General features: G+C 45.9%; 11 protein-coding genes across 11 annotated transcripts; 5 read left to right on the top strand and 6 right to left on the bottom strand.

The window, feature by feature from the left end:
• Positions 1-228: 228 nt before the first annotated feature.
• Positions 229-720, bottom strand: P153DRAFT_357543 (uncharacterized protein; the record flags this gene model as incomplete). The annotated part of the gene is made up of 1 exon (XM_033666741.1): positions 229-720. The coding sequence occupies one exon, from the start codon at positions 718-720 to the stop codon at positions 229-231; it is 492 nt and encodes a 163-aa protein (XP_033523470.1).
• Positions 721-2,309: 1,589 nt separating this feature from the next.
• On the bottom strand, positions 2,310-3,020 carry P153DRAFT_357542 (uncharacterized protein; the record flags this gene model as incomplete). Its single annotated transcript, XM_033666740.1, has 1 exon — positions 2,310-3,020. The coding sequence occupies one exon, from the start codon at positions 3,018-3,020 to the stop codon at positions 2,310-2,312; it is 711 nt and encodes a 236-aa protein (XP_033523469.1).
• Positions 3,021-3,709: 689 nt separating this feature from the next.
• On the top strand, positions 3,710-5,684 carry P153DRAFT_317669 (4-hydroxyphenylpyruvate dioxygenase). The gene is made up of 2 exons (XM_033665030.1): positions 3,710-4,286; positions 4,340-5,684. Exons 1-2 carry the CDS (start codon positions 3,938-3,940, stop codon positions 5,206-5,208), a joined length of 1,218 nt encoding a protein of 405 aa, XP_033523468.1. The 5' UTR covers positions 3,710-3,937; the 3' UTR covers positions 5,209-5,684.
• On the bottom strand, positions 5,476-8,076 carry P153DRAFT_423465 (C6 transcription factor-like protein; the record flags this gene model as incomplete). Its single annotated transcript, XM_033672429.1, has 3 exons — positions 5,476-5,828; positions 5,878-6,264; positions 6,358-8,076. Coding segments are annotated over 3 exons (2,459 nt in total), but the record flags the coding sequence as incomplete, so codon positions are not given.
• Positions 8,077-8,817: 741 nt separating this feature from the next.
• P153DRAFT_292600 (uncharacterized protein) lies at positions 8,818-9,492 on the bottom strand (the record flags this gene model as incomplete). The annotated part of the gene is made up of 1 exon (XM_033663841.1): positions 8,818-9,492. One exon carries the CDS (start codon positions 9,490-9,492, stop codon positions 8,818-8,820), a length of 675 nt encoding a protein of 224 aa, XP_033523466.1.
• A 707-nt stretch (positions 9,493-10,199) lies between these two features.
• P153DRAFT_292410 (peroxisomal membrane protein pex16) lies at positions 10,200-11,499 on the top strand (the record flags this gene model as incomplete). Its single annotated transcript, XM_033663834.1, has 4 exons — positions 10,200-10,347; positions 10,397-10,432; positions 10,491-11,325; positions 11,376-11,499. 4 exons carry the CDS (start codon positions 10,200-10,202, stop codon positions 11,497-11,499), a joined length of 1,143 nt encoding a protein of 380 aa, XP_033523465.1.
• A 414-nt stretch (positions 11,500-11,913) lies between these two features.
• On the top strand, positions 11,914-13,061 carry P153DRAFT_291637 (putative 26S proteasome regulatory particle subunit Rpn8; the record flags this gene model as incomplete). The annotated part of the gene is made up of 2 exons (XM_033663780.1): positions 11,914-12,369; positions 12,462-13,061. 2 exons carry the CDS (start codon positions 11,914-11,916, stop codon positions 13,059-13,061), a joined length of 1,056 nt encoding a protein of 351 aa, XP_033523464.1.
• A 316-nt stretch (positions 13,062-13,377) lies between these two features.
• On the bottom strand, positions 13,378-14,162 carry P153DRAFT_341551 (uncharacterized protein; the record flags this gene model as incomplete). Its single annotated transcript, XM_033665927.1, has 2 exons — positions 13,918-14,162; positions 13,378-13,878 (listed from the first exon to the last, which is right to left on the bottom strand). The coding sequence occupies exons 1-2, from the start codon at positions 14,143-14,145 to the stop codon at positions 13,378-13,380; spliced, it is 729 nt and encodes a 242-aa protein (XP_033523463.1). The 5' UTR covers positions 14,146-14,162.
• Positions 14,163-14,567: 405 nt separating this feature from the next.
• On the bottom strand, positions 14,568-15,751 carry P153DRAFT_317653 (Zinc/iron permease; the record flags this gene model as incomplete). Its single annotated transcript, XM_033665029.1, has 3 exons — positions 14,568-15,425; positions 15,476-15,618; positions 15,670-15,751. The coding sequence occupies 3 exons, from the start codon at positions 15,749-15,751 to the stop codon at positions 14,568-14,570; spliced, it is 1,083 nt and encodes a 360-aa protein (XP_033523462.1).
• A 687-nt stretch (positions 15,752-16,438) lies between these two features.
• Positions 16,439-16,726, top strand: P153DRAFT_265152 (uncharacterized protein; the record flags this gene model as incomplete). Its single annotated transcript, XM_033662860.1, has 1 exon — positions 16,439-16,726. A coding segment is annotated over one exon (288 nt), but the record flags the coding sequence as incomplete, so codon positions are not given.
• Positions 16,727-16,947: 221 nt separating this feature from the next.
• Positions 16,948-18,849, top strand: P153DRAFT_431873 (uncharacterized protein). The gene is made up of 3 exons (XM_033672933.1): positions 16,948-17,034; positions 17,088-18,181; positions 18,231-18,849. Exons 1-3 carry the CDS (start codon positions 16,980-16,982, stop codon positions 18,558-18,560), a joined length of 1,479 nt encoding a protein of 492 aa, XP_033523460.1. The 5' UTR covers positions 16,948-16,979; the 3' UTR covers positions 18,561-18,849.
• The last annotated feature ends 4,671 nt before the right edge of the window (positions 18,850-23,520 follow it).

Below are 23,520 nucleotides of genomic sequence, written 5' to 3'. Positions count from 1 at the left end.
GATGAATATTGCCAAACGCGTGCAGAAGCTACAAGAGCGCGAGCTATAGAGCTCGTCAATGACTATGTGTATTGGTGCTAAATGGACCGATATCTCAATTACTTGGCCTTTGTCCCTGGGGAATCCTATTCTCAACGCCTGTACCAAAGATCAATCCAAGATGTGGAATAACGAAGAATGCCGTCAACGCCAACCATGCATAACGCCAGCCCTAGGAGAGGGGTCGGTTCAAATACTGAGCTTGTCCAGGCTCAGACGATCTGCGCTTTGATGCCTCTTCACCATGCCGAGCTTGTAGAACTTCTCCTCGCCTGTTGCTGTCCGGCCGCCAATGTACCACTTCTCTGCGCCCAAGACCTCGTTGAAGCCCTCTGACGAGCTATCCGACCCTCTTCTATGTCTCTGCGAGGCGCCTGGGATGGGGAAGGCTTTTGTTGTGGGCGATGTGGAGCGGTGGTAGGGCGTCGCGTGTTGTCTCGTTGGCTGGAACTGGCTCGTGGTCTGCACAGCTCCCGGCGTTGCACCAGGCGAGGGCGAGCGCGTCTTGGCGGTGATTGTGCGTGTGGCATTGGCCGTGTCCTGGGGCTGGCTGGTGGACGGGGCGGCCGTCTGGGAGTACGCGGCTGCCGACACTGCCTGGGAGGCGGCGGCCTTTTGTATGACGGGTTGGGCGCGAAAGGCCGCGAGGAAGCCACCGAAGAAGGGTCTGTTTGTCGTCATGTCGGGGAGGGCTGTCGGTCCGTGTGCATCAAAGGCTCGTGGTCCCCAGATAGCGACGCCCGCGGTGGCCAGCGTCCGAGGTGCGGTGCTTCACGTGTCGCCGGTCGCCCGTGTCTGTCTGGCCGTCGACGGCTACGGCTACAGTCGGCCAGCCTATGAGTGACGTAGAGGCGCGCACTAGCTGGCGAGAGATGGGACGGCGATGGCGGGGTGCGTGGTGTGGCAGCGGGAGCAGGCGTGTGCGTGCAGTCGCGGGGAAAAGGAAGAGCAAGAGCAGGAATAGGAACAGGAGCTGGGTCGACGACGCTGGTGGCCGTGGTGCTGTTGTGGGCGAGGAACAATTCGGAGGACAGGTGATTCGCGGGCCTGCCCGATATCCGACCGAGGCGACACGCTCAGTGCCCTCTCGCCAACCCCACGAGCGCCCAACGGCTCTTTGTATCGTGTAGGCCCTCCGAGGAAGCCTTGGATCTCGCCGGCGCCTCTGTCGACGCCATCTGCTCGCTTCCCAGACGTGTGCGGCTGCGGCACCATTCGCTCACCACCTCTGGTCCTGACGAATCCCTGCCCGCTGTATGGCTCGCTCGCCTACGCCCGGCCCTCCACCCACGCTACTGTCGTGGCATGCCTGCTCCTTCTTACACTCCAACACGTCCGACATCCACACCGTCTCCTCTCGCATGCATACCAAGGCCATGACTGCTGCCACTGTGCGCTGGACGCCTCGTGTGCATCTCTTTGCTTCTTCACTCTCGTCTGACCCCACCCTGGCTGACTTGGTCTGCAAATACGGAGGATATCATACGAGAGAGGTCTTGTCCTGGGGCATGTGTCACTGGAGGCTAGTGGCTGATCAAGGTGCACCACATCATGCGTGCGGGGCATGACATGCTAATCCTCCCACCCCACTCGATACGTCGATACCAAGACGTGTGCGGGTGAAATGCCATGCTATTCGCACACATCTCCTTCAGCATGCGCATGGGCACAGCTTGATCGTCATCCAAATAGAATCCCATACCGGGACTCGTCTTTGCAATACTCATTCTGCTGACCTCGATTTTCGTTTGGCTGCAATTATCGTAATGCCTCTCGAGATCCACATTCTCGCTTGTCGTCAGTTCTCAACGTCGTTTGTATTGCTCGTGCTCACGACAGCTCATATAAGGCTCATCAACCTCCTCGCGTTGACCATCAAGACCGTCTTGCCAATGAGACGTGTCGCTCGATCCTGCAGCATAGCAAAGTATGTTGGATACACACAGTCTGTGTTAGATCTCAACATTGCACCAACTGTGTTATGCAAAGGATTGACTCCATGATTCATGCGATCTCAAAGTGCTGATCAGTAAATTGTCGATTCTAGATTTCCGTCTCCCATAAAGTGCATTCCAGACCTGCCAACACACCGTGCACCTTGTACCAGGATGTATCGCATGGGCTTTGCTCTTGGTGGCCCCTTTAATACCTCTCCTCTCTCAGCTTTGCACGTATGTTGATCGATGGTGACGACGCATCATCTCATTTCCCAGTATTCTTCTTGCATAGCTGGGTTCTCAGTACACAGCCTCCTCCACGATCGACATGTTCTAGACCTTTTCCCCCTTTCTCTCTTCTGCCAACGCGTTTCTCACTATCGCTCCACACATCTTTGCATACGGATTTGTCCTAACACTCATCTCCCTTGCAACCTCGTCCCCATATCGTGCCGCAGCAGCGAAATCCTTCGACGCCAACTCCTCTAGTTCGTTCTTCCCTAAGCCCTGAAGCTCCGTGCCTGTCTCTGCCGCTTTCAGGTAAAGGTATGCGCGATGTGAGTATGCCGTCCTCAGTATGCGTGCCTGGTACGGCGAGACGGGCGCACTCGATAATGAGGGGAGGGAGAGATGAATCGCCCGTGCAAGATCCGTAAATAATGGTTCCACGTTGGATATCGAAGCGGAAAATATTGACTGCGAGGAACCAAGAGAGGATTCTAGACGCAGTCTTCGCAACATCGCGCGGTTCACATAGACGCTTGGGTAGTTTGGGTAAGTCTCTATTATGCGATCCATTTCGCTTATGCTGAGATCGATTTCTGTGACTCTGGAAGTGTTGGATACTTGGCGCACGATATCGTTTTGTTTTGTTTCCAATGTAGAGAGTTGTGAGGATGGTATGTTGGGGTGGGAGAGCAACGAAGCGTCTATTGAGCTGGCGTCCTTTGATTTGGCGACGGAGGAGGGGAGGGTTTCGGGGTCGAAGAGAGCATTTAGAATGCGAGCATCGTTTGCTGTGAGAGAGGTGTTGGGAATCGCCATTACGAAGAAACTTGAGTGAACTTTTGCCTCAGAAAGTGTAATTAGATTGTAAGGGAGCCTGAAGTAGGTACTTGTATTAGAATTTGTATCTGAGGTTGATAGTAGATAAATAGGTTTGCAAGTCACGTATCTAGCAGTATGAGTTCATGTATACATGACTTCGTCTGTGGTAAATAGCGGCGAACTATATGTCGGCTTAAGCCACGTCGGCATCTGACGGCTTTCCTTGGCTACTGCAAACGCCGCATTCAAGCTGCAGCAAATTCTTGCAATAGCTTTACGACGGATCAGAACATTAAGGGAAAACTTCTGTGACCCAAAGTTTGTAGATTTACGCAAGGACTACCTTACTGGTTGCATTATTCTCGTAGTTTGACTGGATTCTTGGTGCCATGAAGAACACCGCTTACTTCCGGCTTCTACACTGAAGCCCTTCGCAGACTTTCAGAACTTCTCAACTATTAGCCACCGTACCCTTTGTAGCCTCGTGTAGTCGAATCTAACGCGTATCGACATACGTTATTCCGTCTGAACCTTTTTCGCATGTTGTTAAGCATCCCGCGATACCAAATCCGTATAGACGAAGTCGCGTTGTTCCAAAAGCGGATAACGGCGGAAAGTCAAATAGTGGAGGCCGAGTGTGCACGAACAGATACCATGTCACCCTGTTCTCTATGCTCGGCTCAACAATCACAATGACGCTGAATTTGAAGGATTCTGCAAGCGGCCTATTGAGGATGTCGGTTCTTGAAGGAAACTGCATGTTACTTGATAAGAGATAAAACCCAATGTCCACATAAGCTTTCACAAACACATCTCACAAACTCCGCTCAACACTCTTGATAAGGGAAACAGCCTCATCTCAACTCTCTATCCAATCTTCATCTATCTTGCCGCATTTTGATCCTATATTCAAGATGGCACCCGCTGCTATTTCCCCACCTGGTTCTCCAAGTCTCTCTGCCGCATCCCCTTCAGACATCGCATCGTACCGTGGCTACCACCATGTACACTGGTATGTCGGGAATGCCAAGCAGGCTGCTTCCTTCTATGTCTCACGCATGGGTTTCGAGCGCGTCGCATACCGAGGGCTCGAAACTGGATCTCGAGTGACTGCTTCCCACGTTGTAAGGAATGGCAACGTGACCTTCATCTTGACCAGCCCCTTGAGGTGTTTAGAGCAAGGCAAGAGATTCAGCCGGGAGGATGAGAAACTTCTGGAAGAGATCCATGCGCACCAGGAAAAGCATGGTGATGCTGTCAAGGGTAAGTCATCGCCAGTGACGGCAAACAAGGCGGTAGATATTGACCATATACAGACGTCGCCTTCGAAGTCGATAACGTAGATGCCATATACTCCGCCGCGGTCGAGGCAGGTGCTCACTGCATATCCGCACCCCGCGATGTCTCTGACGCAAATGGAACCGTTCGCCTTGCCACTATTAGAACATATGGCGACACCACGCACACCCTTATCCAAAAGAACACTTACTCCGGTACCTTCCTCCCAGGATACCGTCCAGAGCCTACGGTCTGTGACCCGCTTTCCAAGTTCCTCCCACAGATCCAGCTCTCCGCTATCGATCACTGCGTCGGCAACCAAGACTGGGATGAGATGGAGAACGCATGCGACTACTACGAGAAAGTACTGGGCTTCCATCGATTTTGGAGCGTCGACGACAAGGATATCTGCACAGAGTACTCAGCTTTGAAGTCCATCGTGATGAGCTCCGCAAACGACGTGGTCAAGATGCCGATCAACGAGCCTGCCAAGGGAAAGAAGCAGTCGCAGATTGAGGAGTATGTCGACTTCTATGGCGGCCCGGGAGTCCAACACATTGCCCTCCGAACCGACAACATCATCCGCGATATCACAAATCTGAAGGCGCGGGGTGTCGAATTCATCAAGGTCCCAGAGACGTACTATGATTCCATGAAAATGCGGCTGAAGAAGTCAGGCATGACGCTAAACGAGGACTTTGAGACACTGAAGGGCCTTGATATCTTGATCGACTTCGATGAGGGAGGTTACTTATTGCAACTCTTCACGAAGCATCTAATGGATCGACCAACAGTATTCATTGAGATCATCCAGCGCAACAACTTCAGCGGCTTTGGTGCGGGTAACTTCAAGTCACTGTTTGAGGCTATCGAGAGAGAGCAGGACCTGCGGGGAAACTTGATCTGAAGAGGGATTTGACTCGTAGCATCTTCTGGCGTTTGGAGCTCGTGCGTATAACACACATAATGCCGTTATCTTGACAGTTTAATCAAAGAGTCACAAAGACGTGTTCTCTGCATGTTTGCCAATTGTGGGTTTCTATATGACCCTGCCCTTTGATGAATCTAAGAAGGAAAATATTGTAGACCGCCGACCAAAACGCCCACCGATCCGTGTATTGCTTTTCTCACTATATATAAAACGCCTTTCCAGAAGATGCTGCCCAGATAGTCCTTACGACATTGGAAGGTTCCAGATGAAGTCAAGCGTTCCATCGTCAAAGCCCTGGAAGCTCTGCTGACTATCCAGACCAAAAGGCGCCATTGCCGGATCAAAGGGCAGCGCAAGCCAGTCATCATCGGGCATCATACCAGTCACGCTCTCTGCGAGCGCAGCAATGCCAGATTCGCCAGCGTGATGGTTGTTCAGAAAGTCCATACCAGTCGTGGCGCTCTTATCTGCGGATGTCGCGCGTGATGGTAGTCGAGGAGGTCGCGAAGATGCCACGAAACTCTCTCGTAGACGTGCAACATGACAGTCGAGAAGAGTGGCATATCGCGATGCTAGATGCATATCGTCAAGAGTGCCTGTTATAAGGTTAGTCAGGTCTAGTCACAACTGCTAGTGTCTACTTGCTTGCGCGTAAAGCCCGAATCGCCCCCTCAAGGATGTCCAAGGATGACTGCAGCTTTTGGTTTCGAGCACCCAGGCTCAAACCCTTGATAAGATAGATTGAGGAGGTCGTAATTCGCAGAAAGATCCTTACTGGCGAGTAACGAAGCGCTCCTGTTTCCGACAGCTGACAGACCTTCTGTAAAATCTGACAGCTGCCATCGACTACTTCTTGGATAAACTCGTAGTCTCGGGGCTCAACATTGAAAGGGAGGATGTCTTCTTGGCCGCCGTCTGGATCGACCTCGGCGAGGGTACGCTCGACAACGGCTTGCATACCAAGCGAGTTCGTGTATATGCGTACATACTGATATTCTATGGATAACATATCGTGCAGTCCAACTTTGAGCTCTGTTCATCCATCAGCATATGTACGGCCATTAGATTTCTAAGATCATCCACAGAGTGATTCAGGCAAGCAAATCTAAGGGTTGTACGACTCACTGCAAGGATCGAGGTACTTTTTCCTCCACGCTATCAGCAGCGGCTGGAAATGCTCAAGTAGTCCAATATATCGTCCAGTGCGTAACAAACTTCGTGTAATTGCGGCAGATGGATAGATCGTGTCTGACACAGATCGCGCAAGCTTGGTCAGCTCAACCCAAGCGCTCATGAACGATTGCCATTGCTCAACAGCGCCAGTCGCCGAGTCTACTGGAATTTTCTCCATCAGAGCGTGATTTAGGCTCTGCGGGATCATGGAGGTGCACCCCAAACGCCACGAAAGCTGCTCAAGCAGGACGTAGAGCAGTTTGCGTGCTCGGATTCGCCGCAGAACCAAGAACTCACTTGTAGACTTAGGATACGACGTCTGGTCTTTATCAATGCTGCTGTTGTCCTCGAAGAGACCTAGTTCCTGCGCGAGTGATAACGCGCATCCCATCAACATCCAAGACATCCGATCTGAGCGTTTTGCGGGTTCGATGACGTCCTCAAGCCAACGACTGGACGTTGTATCGCCTTCCAGAAGCTTCGCGCCCTCCTCTGTCGTGTTGTTTGCGCCTATCATGAGCTCGCAATCCCAACCATCGGCGGCAGTGGGAAAGTGAAGCGCACGCGGATGCCATTCTGAGAGTAGAAGTAGCGCTTCGATTGATCCAATCGTACGGCTCTGAGCTTTTGAAGGTTTGACTTGACCAAGCATGATCTTCATGATGAAACGCTGGCACTGCTCCCACAGTCGATCGTGAACGAAATACCCTCTAGACGCGCCTCCCACACCTGGCAGAATGTTGTAGCGCGATGATATCATGAGAATGGTGGTGCAAAGGAACGGATCTAGAGCTATCAACGAGTAGTGATTCTCATGAAGCGAGTAGAATTCCCCAAGAATAGGGGACAGAGGCGAACAGTTTTTGAAGAATAGGTCGACATAGGTGACAGCTTCATGCGCGGAGAACCAGCCCATCTGCACGAACCTACACGATGTCCAAGTTTTGAGAGTCTCAGGCGATGGCGTTGACATTTGTACTGGCTGCGCCCTGAAGGTATGGAATGGCGACGAAGGCATGCCGTTGAGGTCGTAGCCCGATTGTCCGGATCTTGGAGTCTCATATGCTTGAGATCCTGATTGCTCTTGGTTATCGATTGCATCCCGATGATTTGCAGCCTCAAATAGCAAGTTTAGCGCATCACTGCCACTGGAGACAACTGTTCTCATCACAGAGTGGGCTAAGTTTGGCTGAGACAAGGAGATACGCCGAAGGTGAGGCGGGGATATAATGTCAGAATGATGGCCGTTGCTCCTTGGTGGCATATTCCCAGTCATCGAACCAAATGCCGAAACAGATGATCTTGGAACTGGTGATGGGTGCGGTTGGGTGAATGAAGCTATGTTTGTCTCATGCGCGACAGTGTCGTCTGTCTGATCTGGAGCAACGGCTTGCTCTTCTTCTTCCTGCGACCTTGTTTCTCCAGGTTTTCGCCTCTTGACCCAGGATCTTTCGGATCGAAAAACACACTCTCGCATTTCGCGCTTACATCTTTGACAAGGCGGCTTTAGATCACCGCCATCTGGCCCGGTTCCTAGAATGCATTTTGCCTTGCGCTGTCGACAATTGATGCAAGCCTTGTAAGCGCGCTTGAAATCATCCGGATGGGCTCGTTTCTTGCTGTTTGCGGCGGCTGTCGTATCACCTTGGCCAATATCTGGTTCCTGCATCTCGATAGTCTGTGACTCGTGATGGCGGATTGTCCAGGCGAAATTCTGGTGACGGATTGTTCAGGTAAAAGGCGGTAACTGTCCGATGGCCCGAGCGCTTCATCATGACTCATCAATATCTCAACAACCGTGCATGATAACAGAATTCCAAACTAGAATCGAGAATTTCATCTCGCACTTCATATCGCTTTAATGAGAAAATCAATAGCTGCGAATGACCCCGCTAACACAAACTGCAAACTAGCTACAATTAACATGTAACTGGTTCTCGAACCATGGATTCTGCCGCACCAGATATTGCTAGTCATAGTGATGATTGTTTCCTCGTAGATATGGGTGATATCGCTAGCAGCATGGCACTATTCGCTCTTCTTACAAGAGTTACTCGATGGGAAGATGATGGTGCACCTAATGCGTACGATATGGTAGCTTTTTGAACAAGCCTCGAGAGACAGAGATGCGTTATGCTGCGCTGGTTGTGACCGTCCCAGCAACTGCACGCAATTGTAGATAGTTGTGAAGTCGAGCAGACGTATGCTATTAGATTCAGAGCGATAGCTTTAGTCACGCCAGATCAACTTAGCCGTGGGATCGAAAAGACCACGATCCCGTAGCAGAGCGAGGACAACCGCTTTAGAGGCACTTTGCTCACTATCAATCAAGTCTACTTTAGAGTGACCCCACCACCCATAATGCGTCATATGGCTAAGCATGAGTGTTTCCGAGGGCGTGGCCTCCTGAGCTTACTCGAACCCAAAGCTCAAATCCGCCTCCGCCTCCCACTCTTTCTGAAAGTCCTCCAGTACTTTCGTTCTCCGTTTTGCCATCTCTTTCCCCGCCCCAGTCTTCATCATATTCTCCAGTTTGACCAGTTTTTCTTCAAAATGATCAATCGCCCTACTCATGGGCTGATCCGGGAACTTGGCCGCACCGAAGGAAAAGCAACGTCCCACACCTACAGCGCCAATGGCATCCAGACGATCTGCATCCTGTACAATTGCCAACTCGGGGTGTTTTAAGATGACTGCAGCAACGGACTCTGGGTTGCGGATTTCATTGGTATAGCTGACGTTTTTGACAATGGTCTGAACTGTCACTGCTAGGTTTGTGTCTGCGCCTTTCTCCAACATCGTGTTTTTGATTTGGTTCTCAACGTCCTCACCGGGCTTCGCATACTTGTGATCTCCCACATCATGGAGAAGAGCTGCGAGGAAGAGAACCGTGGTGTCGTACGAGACGGATGGATTTGCTTTGAGCTCCGCGGCATAGATGCGATTTGTGTTGGAAAGGACTCGGAGGATGTGCTGATAGTCATGCGAGTTATCGTATTGCGACATGTAAGCGTGCACGAAGGCGTTGATCGATGCGAAGAGGTCCTGATGCTTATCCACAATGGGGACTAGTGGCACAGGCAACATCTTGTTGGGAGGAACATTGGAGGAGGCCATAATGTGCAGATATATGTTCGATGGTGGTGTGAGTGTAGTGACGGTGTCACGGATCCAGGAAAGTGGGTAAGACGTGTCTTGTCAATGGTACTGTTCAGGATTCCACGTCATGGGCTTGTGAGAAGCAGCAGGAGGGTTAAGACGTGGGTCGAAGATCGGAATGGTATGCAACGAAGGAACGTTACCGCGTGTTTTTGGTGCGCGTGATCACATGTCTGACAAACCTTTCCCTATTCTGGTTCAAGGGCCGTCCTCTTTATCACAGCTTGTGTGTGGAGATCCTCGAGCGTGCTACCGTGATCCTTTGTGACTCGTCCAATCCTACTCCGTACAGAACATATGTGTATTTCAGCAGAGACAATGTGCAGGCAGAGGCGTCACAGTGGTGCAGATGTGTCCACACAGACGAGACAAAAGGTGTAGTTCTATATCGGCTTGTAGCGTCTCTTCAACTGGTGATTAACTGTAGAGTACTAGAGTAAGTAGAAGATCCTTTTGGGCGTGCGGGGAATCATGGCCGCGGCGTGCAGGGGACCAGACAAGACGGAAGGATGTCTGGGGTCGGCTGGGTGCAAGGCTGATGGCTGGACCTCGGCAGGCCACGCGACGTCCATGACTTCACTCGTCGATATCCCCCGTCGCGCCAACACCGCCCTCTCGACGTGCAGGACCCGACCATGTACAAGCAGGCGACGCAGACGACAACACAAGTGCTGTCGCAGCCGTCGCGATGGCTGGACATGTACTCGGACTTTATCGCCAAGAACAGCAGTGCCGTGTCGCAGATCGAGTCGGCGCTGCGATCGCTGACGTATATAATACCAGGTACCCGACCCGCCGACGCGCCGTTGGGGAAGAAGCTTATCGAGTGCAGGTCGCTTCCGCGAGTCTGAAATCGCGTCCGAGTCCTGTACGTCTCGCGCCCCAGTCCGTCGCTTGGCCCAGAAAGGAGGCTGATGACCACACAGTACACAGCGGCGTCCAGCTCCTCGCCCTCTATCATGACTCTCTCCTGTCTAAGGCTATGGCGCAGATGCCAGGCACGCGTCGCCACCAACCTACCCCACACCACCGCTATACCAAGTTCTGGACGGAGAAGTCGCCAACGTATAAGCGCCTTGCGATTGTCTTGCAGATGATACAGTACACGGAGCTGTTGTGGGAGATGTCAGCAAAGAGAAAGGGCGAGAAAATGCGCTGGCGCGTGATTGTCTTGCTGGAGATGGTCAAGGCCGTGTGCCGGCTGCTGTTGCTGCGCTTGACAAACTCGCGTCCGCTACTCTCGCCCCCGCTGCCGCAGAGGGAGATTGACCCCAGCTCTCTCGAAGACACATCGGCAAGCGCAAACGGAATGGACACTCCGCCTAGCGAAAGCTCGGTCGAGGCAGAGAACTGGACCATGCCACGGACTGGGCTGTCGATGCCCAGTCTGCCCGATCCATCGGACATTTCAAACTACCTCTTGTCCAAGGTCCTCACAGCCGACGATATCAAGCCTCCCAAGGCGTTGCTGCATCGAGTGAGTGGAAAGGGCGAGCTGGCAGAAGCGCTGTACATCCTACGACCTGTCGCCTACGCGCTAGCTATGCAGCACTTTAGTGGCGACCGGAAGAGCTGGCGACCATGGCTTATTGGCGTGAGCATCGAGTACGGCGCACGACAGCTGGCCAAGAAGGACTTCCAGGAACGACTCGCGGGTGGCATGCGGGGCCTGACTGGATTGGAGCGAGACGAGTTGAAGAAGCGAGGGTGGGCGCTAGGATGGTGGATGATGCGAGGCGCCTTCTATGAAAACGTGACCAAGTAAGTCGGCTGTGGTGAGATTGTAGAAGACATGAGCTGACAAGGCGCAGGTCCTGGATACACACGGTCACGCGAACGCTCAAGAGCAAGCCCCTCTTGGACATTGCGGGTGGTGTTATCGAAGACTACGAGTACCTTTGGGATTCGTACTACTTCCCAACAGCGACCATGTAGTCGTCGCTGTGTTTCTTTGTTGTTTTGCTTTGGGGGGTTATGGGTGGATGACGGTCGGGAACGAGGTGACGGGATCATGCTCGATAATACATGGCAGCATGTTGCTGTCATGACATGTACATTACTTTCTCCAGATACCAGATGCTTTGCACGATTGATTTGTTATGTTGGAATACATTGCTTGGACACACGTCTCTATTCGTTGTACACTGGCTTTCAGCGTTGGAGTGATTGCTCACTGACGCACTAGCGTGGAAGCTTGGGCAATTCCAAAGCTTCGACAGAGCCGCACGCCGCAACAGCGAGCACCACGACAAGCCCGCCCGCCACCAACAAACACCACCGCCAACGACCACAACCACAACCACCACCACAACCACGACACCCCGCCGCCCCCAGACGGACACATCGACCATGCCCGCCACGACAGCAGAGACGCTGTCACTCGTGACCCGCAACGTCTCGGTCGCGCCTCTGGTGCTCCTCTCGGCAGCAGACCACTACGGCCGCCAGGCCAAGGGAACACGGAAGCGAGTCGTCGGCGTGCTGCTGGGCCAGAATGACGGCCACAACGTGCGCGTGTCCAACAGCTTCGCCGTGCCGTTCGAGGAGGACGAGAAGGACCCTTCGGTATGGTTTCTGGACCACAACTACGTCGAGTCGATGAACGACATGTTCAAGAAGGTCAACGCCCGCGAGAAGCTCATCGGCTGGTACCACACAGGGCCCAAGCTGCGCGCCTCGGACCTGGAGATCAACGAGCTGTTCAAGCGCTACACGCCGCACCCGCTGTTAGTCATCATCGACGTGCAGCCAAAAGAGGTGGGCGTGCCGACCGACGCCTACTTTGCTGTCGAGGAGATCAAGGATGTGAGTCACCACGTTCTTTACGTCACACTCTTAATGTCACATCATTTCTTGCCTCCGCATGTCGTGGCAATGCATATTAATTACATCTCTAGGACGGCACAACAACCTCCAAGACATTTGTCCACACACCCTCCGTGATCGAAGCGGAAGAAGCAGAAGAAATCGGCGTCGAGCACCTGCTACGCGACATCCGCGACGTCGCCGTCGGCACTCTCTCCACCCGCATAACCTCACAACTGCAATCGTTACAAGGCCTGCACCTACGGCTGCGTGACATTGGCCAGTACCTGCAGAAGGTTATCGACGAAGACCTACCCGTCAACCACGCCATCCTCGGCAACCTTCAAGACGTCTTCAACCTGCTCCCCAACCTGTCAACACCCAAGGCTACACCTCTGGGCGGCGCGGCGGCAGGCCAGACAGAGAACGGAGAACTTGCACGGGCTATGAGCGTCAAGACAAACGACCAGCTGATGGCCATCTACCTGTCAAGCTTGATCCGCGCTATCACTGCCTTCCACGACCTGATTGAGAACAAGATACAAAACAAGCAGCAGGCCGAGGACAAGGAGGCGAAGAAGGACGACGCCAAGGACGGTGATAAGGAGAAGAAAGCTGACGGCACAAATGGCGAGGTCAAGGAGGGTGAGAGCGGTAAAGAAAAGGGCAAGGAGGAGAAGAAGAAGAGCTGAGTAGAGAAGGAATGAGCTGGGACGACAGCGTGCCGGGGCGCCAAACCACATTGTTAGACCCTCAAAAGGACTGGGTCAAGTGTGGGGCTGCTCGCCCTGTCTTCCATGGCATAACGACATTATAGACTCGATATGATCAAGCACATGACATGCAACTGATGAGTATCACCTTATCAATTTGTACCTGTGATCTGCACGAAAGCGCTGCAATGTTGGAGGCGGAGCAGAAATTGATGTGATGTATAGGAGAGCGGCGGTACTCACCTCACTCATCCCGGGCTTTCGAATTTCCACATGCTCGAACGAGTTTATCATGTCAATCGCCCCATCCCGCTGCCCACCCAGCGGCCTCCTCGACACAAACCGTGCTTTCCTGCGCAAAGGCACCAAAAGTCTTAGGACACTCCTCCACCAGCACGCAAGCCAGGATGTGTTTGCATACAGGTGGCATATCGGAGCTGAGGGTTGCTCCGCCGAAAGCCCAAGTCAAGTCTCGCTTCGTCGCATCCATAGCATACCCTTCTCCATGCACAGTATCTTCATGTGGTCGCGGTTCGCTTGCAGGCTCGTAGCTGAGATCGGGGGATTCAGAGTGCATGACTGGAAACGCAGAAAAGGCGAAAGCAGGACACGAGCAGTTCCATGATTGGAGGCGGACTTCGTAGGACGTCGTAGTATCATAAGACGCGCTGTAGCGAGAGGAGCGTTGTTGGGCGGAGCGGACGTAATAAATCGTGTCGTGTGGGTTGTGCTGCAGCGGGGTTTCATAGTTGCTTGTGTGATTGTCTGTCGACTTAGAGGGCTCGTCACATGGCCTCTGCACGCCCGCTTCGTCTTTGACCTCTTCACAAAGCACCCGCGGTCCTTCCCGCTCATCCATCACCCTGAACCGCGTAACCAGTCGTCGATCCAGCAAATCCAATGCAGGCAGAAACTCATTCGGAAACAGAACCTGCAAGCTCAACAGCTGTTTCTTCGCCGGCTCCGATGCTGCATTGAGCGGATTTTCCGCATCGGATTGTGGTAGTAGAGACAGAGCTTCCAGGAGCTGCGCCACGAAGCGTCGGGATGTGGGCAACGACATGGTGGGTTCCTGGACGGACAAGGTATGGTCAAAGTCCAAGCAATGCGGGACGGGAGATGTGGGTAGTTAGCGCGAAGCTTTGGGCAAGAGGTTCAATCTGCAGGGTTTGACTTGTAGCCACGGTTTACAAGGATTTTTCTCAGGTCCAGATTGTTACGCGTCATCAACTTCTGGTCTTTGCTGTTTTTCGTAATTTATGTCAGACAAAATTGTCGCTCTGAGGGGATCGGTACCGTCCAGGCACTTGGGCATTCCATATACAATATATCTTCATCTGTCGTCTTGTTACCCCCGTACCGGCTGATTATGCATGATGAGTATGATCTGTGACAGATATCATGGAATTCTTACTTCTACTTAATTCAACCAAGTACCATGCTTATTGTTAGTCATGCGAAGATATGAAAGCGCCTGGAAAGCCCTTACGCGAAAGCTCCAACAATAGTCATAACAGTTGCACCCATAAGCACAAAGCAGAACGCTGCAGTTTTGTCCTTGCCTGTCAGAGTACGATTCGCTTCCTCAGACAGGAAATCCTCAGCAAGCAGACCAATAAGAGAAGCATATATCAAAAGACCAGAGGAGATGGCGTTGCACACACCAACGAGGACCAGACCAAACGCGCTATTTGGATCATACGTGCTTCGAGTAGCAAGTCCAATGATCTGACCGATTGGAGCGGTTGTTCCATATGCGGTGACAAGTACCCATGGCTTCCAGCTTCCTCTAGGATAAGGTACGGCAGCAATACGAGATCCAAGACCAAGACCCTCAAAGATCTGGTGGAATACGATGGCGATTAGAAGGGTGATGAAACCGTTTGCTGTAACGGAGACAGTTATGCCGATGAAGACCGAATGGAAGAGGATGCCGCCCTCGATGAGCGTGATCTGAAGAGACTGCTTTTTCAGTATCAATGGATCTACTTCATGCTCAACATCCTCATCCACGTCTGCCCTGGGAGGTGGAATATTGACCAGAGTCCAATTTCCATCCGCATCCCGAACATTGGTGGTTTTGTTGGAGTCATGACGGCCTTGATGCGGAACAGAAATTCTCAATCCAGGTTCAATGTCTGATGGCGCAAGATCCCCAGCAAATTCAAGACCAGTTGCGCTTCCATGGCTATGTCCCCCTGTTCTGGTATCGAGCCACATGTTGATGGCGAAAAGCGTCAATAATGAGCTCAACATGATAGCACCAGGCATAGCAGTGAACCTTTTCGTGAAGAGGTTTGGTAGACAGGGATTGGTAAGTGAAGCGAAAGCGGTGGGTACGAGCTGCTGTCCTTAGTCCTGCATAACAAGAGCGAATAGAGAACTGTGCTTACATGAACAAAGGCTGTAGCGATCAATACGCCTGTCCCGAAGTGCTTGCAAACAAAGAAGACCTTCAGCGGGATCTTCATCCATTTTGCTCTCCTTGCGAACACCGGAAATCCAGCGCCAGTGATAGAAGCCAAGAAAACAATGACTAGTCAGAAGTTAGATATTTCTTCGACGAGCCTGCTTATAAGTTACCCACAGATTGCGGCGATGTGAAGAGGTAAATTATAGACTTCATCGTCTATGTTGGTTCCACAATCGGGCTTGTTCATGTTGCCCATCATGTAGGAAGGGTTGAAGAGAGATTGTTGTCGAGGGAACAAGTGCTACGACTTCAAAAGACATCGACATCAGTTGCTATTGAATAGAAGGGTCCTGTTTCCACAAATCTGAGACCAGAGGTAGATTCTTTTGTGAAATCTTTGCATTTAACTCATTGGGCACTTTGAAAGCCTTAAGGCTGACGAACCGTGGTTCGCTTACTTATTACGTTTTCGAATTTTCATCAGCCGGGGAGCAAAATCATTTGATACCAACGCACGCAGCAGGTCATCGTGCGGTAGAGCAACGAGCGATCGAACGGGAGCTATTGCCAGCGGAATCTAAACATCGTGGACTTGAATCATGGCGCGGCCAAACATTCATTGCTTGTTAAACGGTTGCTATGCTCGAAGGTGATGTTAGCTAGTTGAGTAACATTTCATTGATATAGCCGTATCCATAGAGATGCAAAACATAGGCCCTTCGCCATAGTAAGTAAATGAGAACCTTGTTGTGAGCTTGTTGTCGCAAACACCATCAGTTAAAGTGACTGATTCTGTCATCTGAGATCAAGACTTTCTGGGTTTTGACTGATGTTACGAAACCTGCTGCCGAAAGCCATGGCCCGGACGCGGTGCACTTGGGACGCGAGCCCTCGCATCTTAGCGTTAGGCGTGCGTCCTTGGGTCATACAAAAGCTGGGGATACTGTACGCTCACTCCTCACTTCGCTACCTCTCCACTCTCTTCAGCATGGTTTTCCTCGGCTTTGGCGTGACTTATATAGTGTACCCACGCTTAGGATACTCCTTATCTGGCTTCACTGTCTCCTCAACCAACAATGCAGACGCCGAACTTATGGACTGCATCATGGTGCTATACGGCGCGAAGGATTTGTTCATGGCGGTAGCGATAATGGCGTCAATCTGGTATGGAACGAGGAAGAGCGCGGGCATGATGATGGCGGCGAGTGCATGTGCGCAGATGTGTGGTGGGCAAGCAGGTGGGGACGAGAGAGTGGGACCATTGGGGATATGGGGGAACGATGGGTTTGTTGGGGTGTGTGATGAGTGGATTGGTGGGGTAAGTGGGAACCTAAGCTCGAGTGTGTTTTGTGGTAACTGGCGGCATTGGCTGACCAATCCAGGTTGGGGAGTTTCGTGCTTGTGATGTCAGGACGCGTTACGCTAGTTGACGCGACGCGTCTAACCTTGTGTGGGGCATTCGGAAGAAACTGACCACCACTGCCATGTCTGATATCTGGAGTGGGGATATCCTGCTACCCGACGGTGAATCAATTAAAAGTATAGAGTCATCACCCTTTTCCACACGCAAGCCTCAAACTCATAGCGTGTAGATGTTGGCCTCGCATTACCAGCCAGTGTATCAAGTCCACTGTCCCCCACAGCTATCTTACGCTTCCTTACCACGGTCGACACCGTACAAATCCCTCTGTATCTCGCCGCGGGGCCCAGCTTGGATGTGTGGACAAGTGATGAAGCCACGGAAGCGTGGTTCCACACCATCTTGCTGAGCACGCCTGTGTCGGCAGGCGCAGGTGAAGCAACAGAGTGGTGGACGTGTCCGCGTTCACAGTCGCCCGTGGGCATCCTGGTGCAAGTTGACAGCGAAGGAGCGCACACAGCAAGGCCCAGGGTGAGCGAGATAGTCTTCTACGGCACCATTTCTGCTGCCTGTCACGACCAGTCGCAGCGCATACCCGAGTTACGAGTACATGCACTGCCCCTGTCTTCCGATCGATTGTATCAGCATGTCATTCCAGAACTTTCCCATCTCTCGCCAGCAGATGACGTGGAAGTCAACGCCCAATTCTTGACGCCACCATGCGAGCTCCACAAAGCACCAGGGTCCCCCAAACAAAAGCGGGATATCTTTGCAGAGGCCACCATGGCAAGGAGAAAGGCTCGGGGCACAGGCGGCGTGGCCATGGCGGCTACAGCTGCGGTCGCCAGGCAGAGCGAGTCACAGGGGTCGTATGCCCACCGCAAGTCGTTGTCCATTGACAGCAGAGCGTCACCGTTCCAAGACTCCAGACCGCCCTCCGCCCAGGGAGCTCTCTCTCGCCCCTCGTCACGACCCCTCTCCCGCTCGCCAAGTCTATCTTCTGATGCCCGGCCATTGAGCAGAAAGGGCCCTTCTGACCCTCAGGTCAAACGCTCCAATCTATCGCATGTCGCCACTGTGCCCCTGCAACCTGAAGAGCCCACGACCGAGTCCAAGAATAAGGAGACACTTTCAAGAGTTGTCATGGCGGCGATGCGTATGCATGGATTACAACAACGGAAGAAAACTGTGTCTCGCCGCGCTTCCGTGGGACCTGGTGCTGAAGAGAGCTGGCAAAGTAATGACGAGCCTGCGGCTGAAGAAGCGAAGGACGAAGAGTATAAGCTGATCTATCATCAGACATACAAAGGTGCCGCCTTTGCTCTGGTAAGCTGAATAACCTTCTTCGACTTCCCGCGCGAGCTAACATATTTAGCGGAAGCATATTTTGGAGAAGCCACTGCACGCACAGCCCGATCGATTGCGTGATGTCGTTGAGCAGCTGCTTACAATCTTTCTTCACGATCCACTTGCTCAGCTACTGCCATTGTCTGAGCCTAACAGTCATGTTGCAACGCCGCATCGCCTCGGTGTTCCTGGATCAACACACAACAACGCAAGCCCTTTCGACCTACCAAGTGGGGCTAGACCACCCATAGGGAGATCAGTGACCGACAGTATGCTATTTACGGGCTCGCCTGTTAGCAGGAAGAACCACGGAGTAAGCGCTACGGCAAATGGTGGACGTGATGCCGCCCCTAGATAGCCCCAACGATAGTACGAGACGAGCACAAGATGCCCTGCAGCAACTTGTACATTGAGTCTTTCATGCAGCTATATCGAGACCGTGACCCTACAGACAGGACAATGCCTACTAGACATAGCTGTTTGAGGATTTAGTAGAGTAAAAACAACTAACAACCTCAATAAATTCAAGTGTAAGAAAACTACAATATAACTACTAGATTAAGCTAAGCCCGGTAAAGTCTAAGCTCTACATCTTGAAAGTTTGTAATTTTTATACCAATGTTACTATAATACCTATAACGTTAGACTTTAATACACTAAGTATCTTATATTTTATATATTATTTCTTATAATCTCTAAATTGTATTTATAAGATTTAGTTATAGTAGTATTATAGTACAGTATAGATAGAATATTAGTATTAAGATTTATATAAGATAAATAAGTAATAGACTAGTGTCTTTTTTTAAGGTACTTTTTTTAATATTAATAAGCTAAGAGGTAAAAGCTAGTATATTACAACGTAATATACCTACTATACCCTATTTTCTTAATTAAATTTATTATCCTCTTGTTATTATATAATTATACTTTTTAGGTACCTATGTAAGTTTTTACTAATACTAAGTAGTATAAGGCGTATTATAAGGATATAGTAGTTATTACTTAAGTAATATAGGTAGGTCTACTAATCTAGCTAAATTATACCGTAGTATTATAAATTTAATTTTAAGACCTAGAGTAATATAAGAACTATAAACACGCTTAATTCTACCTATTTAGTATCTAAATCCTAAAAAAGACTATAAAGCTCTATAAGGTTTATAAAAGTATATAGTAAAAGCTTTTCTTAAGTCTTTTATACTATTTCTTTTTCTACTTTAGTGTTTTAAAGTTCTTAAGCTTTAAGTCTAATATTAGGTTTAATATAAAAGGTATTAATTAGCTTATACTTTATAATTTAGAGTAACCCTTAATTTAAAGATTTCTAGTATATTTTAAATAGAAACTACTATTTTAGTAAAGCTTTATATTTAAGATTTCAAATATTAATAACTACTTATATAATAAAAATAGGTAATTCAAGAAAGTTTATACTATTCTAGAAGTAGAAGTTATTAATTAGAATTTTCAAGATCTTGTATATATAATACTTTAACTTTAAGACTAAGAGTACTCGAAGTATTAAAATTAACTATAGTTTATTAGAACTAAATTTAATTTATTAAACTAAGCTTTATATAGAAAAGTATTTATATATAGTTAAAATATATTAAGATTATTATCTAATTAATCTATCTTTATAATAGCTTTAATTATAGAAAGTAAAAGTACTAATAAGCTAATAAGATAGGTTATAAAGAGTAATAGAGCTAAGTTTCTAGTTAGAAATAAATAATACAGACCTAGTTATTAAAAATAGAAAGATCTTAATTAGATAAGTAAGAAATAATAATAGAGTAGTTAAAAAGTTTTTATTATATTTAGTTATTTTTATAAAACACAACTTATAAAGAACTATTTTACTAAATTCAAAGATTAGTATAATTATTAAGGTCCTAAAGACTATAAATTAAACTCGAAAAGTTTATATTTATAAATGTAATAAAAGTAGTTTATTTAAAACAATATAATAAGTAATAGCTTACTAGTATTTGTCTAGAGCTCTTGAAGTTCTATTACTCTCTTGTTATACTATAGTATAGATAAAGTAGCGTTATTAATACTATATTATAGAATAAATTCTATAACTAGTATATATATCTAATTAAGGCCTCTATACCAGCTTTACTTACTGCTACCTCTTAATAAGGTACTATCTTATAATATAGACGTTCTTCTAATAGATATTTAACTTATTTAAAAGCTACTAGATTAACTCAATAAGGTAGGTAGCTAATAAGAGAGATCTTATTACTCTTAAACTAAGCTATTTTTTTTAAAATCTAATAATTATTAGAATAGTTTTATAAGATTCCTACTCTAGTTAAAAATTAGTAATTACATTTTTAAAGATTTTAAAAAATAATAATAGACTTTTAACTACTATTAAGATTTTTGCAAAACTTTTAAATAAAAAATTTTAAACTTATATTTTTTAATACTTAGTTTACTATAGAGTATTACTACTTTCTTTAAATAGACTTTTATTAAATAAGTTATAGTCGGAAATACATTATTTATTAACTTTAATATAAAGTATTAACTTATTTTAATTACTTTTAGAACTTGTATGTCTAATTTTAATAGTATTTAAACGTTAAATTTTGTAATACTAATATAATAGTTAAGTTAAAATCAAGAGAAATACACGTTGTAAAACCTAATTTACTAAGGATTGCTTCTAATTTTTTAAAATAATTTTTTTTACTATCTAGTTACTAACCTATTTTATTCTATTTTTTTATAATTTACTAATTCAGTATTCTACCTATACTTAACTACATATATATAAATAGAATATAGTTTATTAAGGTTTTATTTTCTATTTTAATATCTTATTTATTATATACTAAAGGCTATTGTCTAGTTCTAGTCTTCTTTTGTAAAGTCTCTTTTAAGGTAACCTTTATTAAAAATAATCTTCTTACTTATAATGTATTTATACCTAATCTGCGCTAATAAGATTGTGTTATTAGTTAGTTATAATTTTAGTAGTAAAATAAAATAAGATAAAATTAATAAAAAAAAAGATAAAGTATTTGAGTTTTAACTTCAAGAGCAAAAAGAATATTTATATACTAGCTTATTTATATAATTTACTTTTGCCTAGTTATATTATTATAATTACTTCTCTTTTAAAGAGACTTTTTAACTTAACTATAGCTTAACTAAACTTTAACTACTATCTAGAGTTTTGAATATATATCTGTATTAGTATATTAATTAGCTAGTTATAAAAGTATAGCTAACTAGCTTTTTATTACTCTTACTACTTACTCCTACTAATATTTACTGTATAAAAAGAGGCTAGGTATTAGCTTCTATACTAAGTTATAATATAAGATTCTTACTGCGTTGCATCTATCTGCTTGTACTTTAAGTATAAATATAATACAAATCTAGAATTATGAATAATACTAACCTAGGCCTACTTAAAAGTATTTTTATATGTAGTATAATACATAATGCATTATAAAATTCTTAGTTACTTAGCAATATAAATTTATATAAGTTTATACTAGAAATTATAAATTAAAGACTATTAGTACCCTAATAAGTAATTTAAGATAATCTATATCTATTTATATAAAATTATAGCTCCCAAATACCTTAAGTAAAATAATTCTTACTCTTATATTACCTAATTTTCTAGTATTAGTAATTTTTTGATACACCTATTTAAATAAGGTTAGGAGTTTTTTAAGTATATCTATTACGCTAGCTAATATTACTAGGCCTTAAAGTAAACTTTAGTTATAAATAAAAGTATAACTTATTTCTATAAACGTACCAAAAAGAAATTAACTATTAATTATAAGTCTAACTTAATAGGGTATAAAGTATAAAACCTTAGAGATTCTATATATAAATTTTATTAGCTTTTCATAGTAAAGGTACTAAATAGAAAGATAGCTCTTATAAAATTAACCTATATTATATAGCCCTTATATTTTGCCTAATAAAAGCATTTATACTTTAGCTTACCCTTAACTACTTTACTAGTAACGTTAACGCCTAGCTACTTAAGCCTAATAAATATATAATTGTTATAAATAACTTATTTATGTTACTTCTATTATCTTAGGAGTTATAATGTATTAGGATTAAAGTAGTAGGTACTATATAGATAAGAAAAACTCTATATAAAATTAGTATAAGAAACCTTTTTTCTTAAGTATCTTAGGTATTACTACTATTTTTAATATAATGTAAAATAACAGCTTAGTTAATAATATTATTTTAGCTACTTAGGAAGCGTAGCCAGGTTTAGAAAAGTATACTACTATTACTTATACCTTTATTAACCTAAGAAACTTAGAGTAGTTTAAAGAATACCTAACTACTATTTAAATTTAGTTAGGGGCTAAACTAGACCTTAACTACTTTAATAACTAATATTAATAACCTAGCTAAAGAATTTATAGCCAAGATTATTAGTATTAGGGCTTAGTATAAAAAGCTTAATTAGAGTACTCTTTACTTTATTACTTTAAAAAGTAGAATAGTTAAAATAATAGCCTAGTATAATAGTAATATTATTCGAATTACTATTATTTCTAGTATATTATAAAAGACTACTATATAATTAAAAAAAAACTAGGTAAAATATATACTAGAGTGACTAAAACGTATATAATATTTATAAACTTAGTTTAGATAGATTTACTAATTCTAGTACTAATTTATATATAAAATAAGTATATTACTGTGTATTCCTACTTATGTTTACTGTGCAAAAAGGGGCTAGGTATTAGCTTCTACACTAAGTTACTATATTAGATGCTTACTATTTTGCGTCTATCTGCCTGTACTACAAGCATAAATACGCTATAAACCTAAAATAATAGCTTAATATATTTATCTAATAATACACTAAACCTTAACTTTTCAAGTTTTACTTTAAGCGTTTATTAAAATTATAGCACTACTTAACATCTAGATTTTTAATAGAAAATATATTACTTTTATACTAAGTAATACCCTATTTCTTCTTTTCTATCTAGTAAGGTGTTTAGTAATCTTACTATAGAGATTAAAGTACTATAATAGTATTTTGAATTATATATAGTTGTTTCTAGTTTATTAGAGTACTATAGTTTATAGCGCTTAAAGATATTGTCTTGAAAATAAGCTTTATATAAAAAGAAAATAATCTAAACTTCGAAAAATAAGATATATAATATTTAAGAATAGTAGTTTAAGACCTTAAAAATATAAATAAAGTTTATATATTAAATTCCTTTTAGAAACTATTATTAGCAAATATTCTTAAAATATACTTAAATATTTACTTAATTATAAGTTATTTTAAAATT

Source organism: Dothidotthia symphoricarpi, assembly GCF_010015815.1.
Source record: "Dothidotthia symphoricarpi CBS 119687 unplaced genomic scaffold P153scaffold_11, whole genome shotgun sequence".
Classification (NCBI taxonomy): domain Eukaryota; kingdom Fungi; phylum Ascomycota; class Dothideomycetes; order Pleosporales; family Dothidotthiaceae; genus Dothidotthia; species Dothidotthia symphoricarpi.
This window is presented reverse-complemented; position numbering and strand designations above follow the sequence as displayed.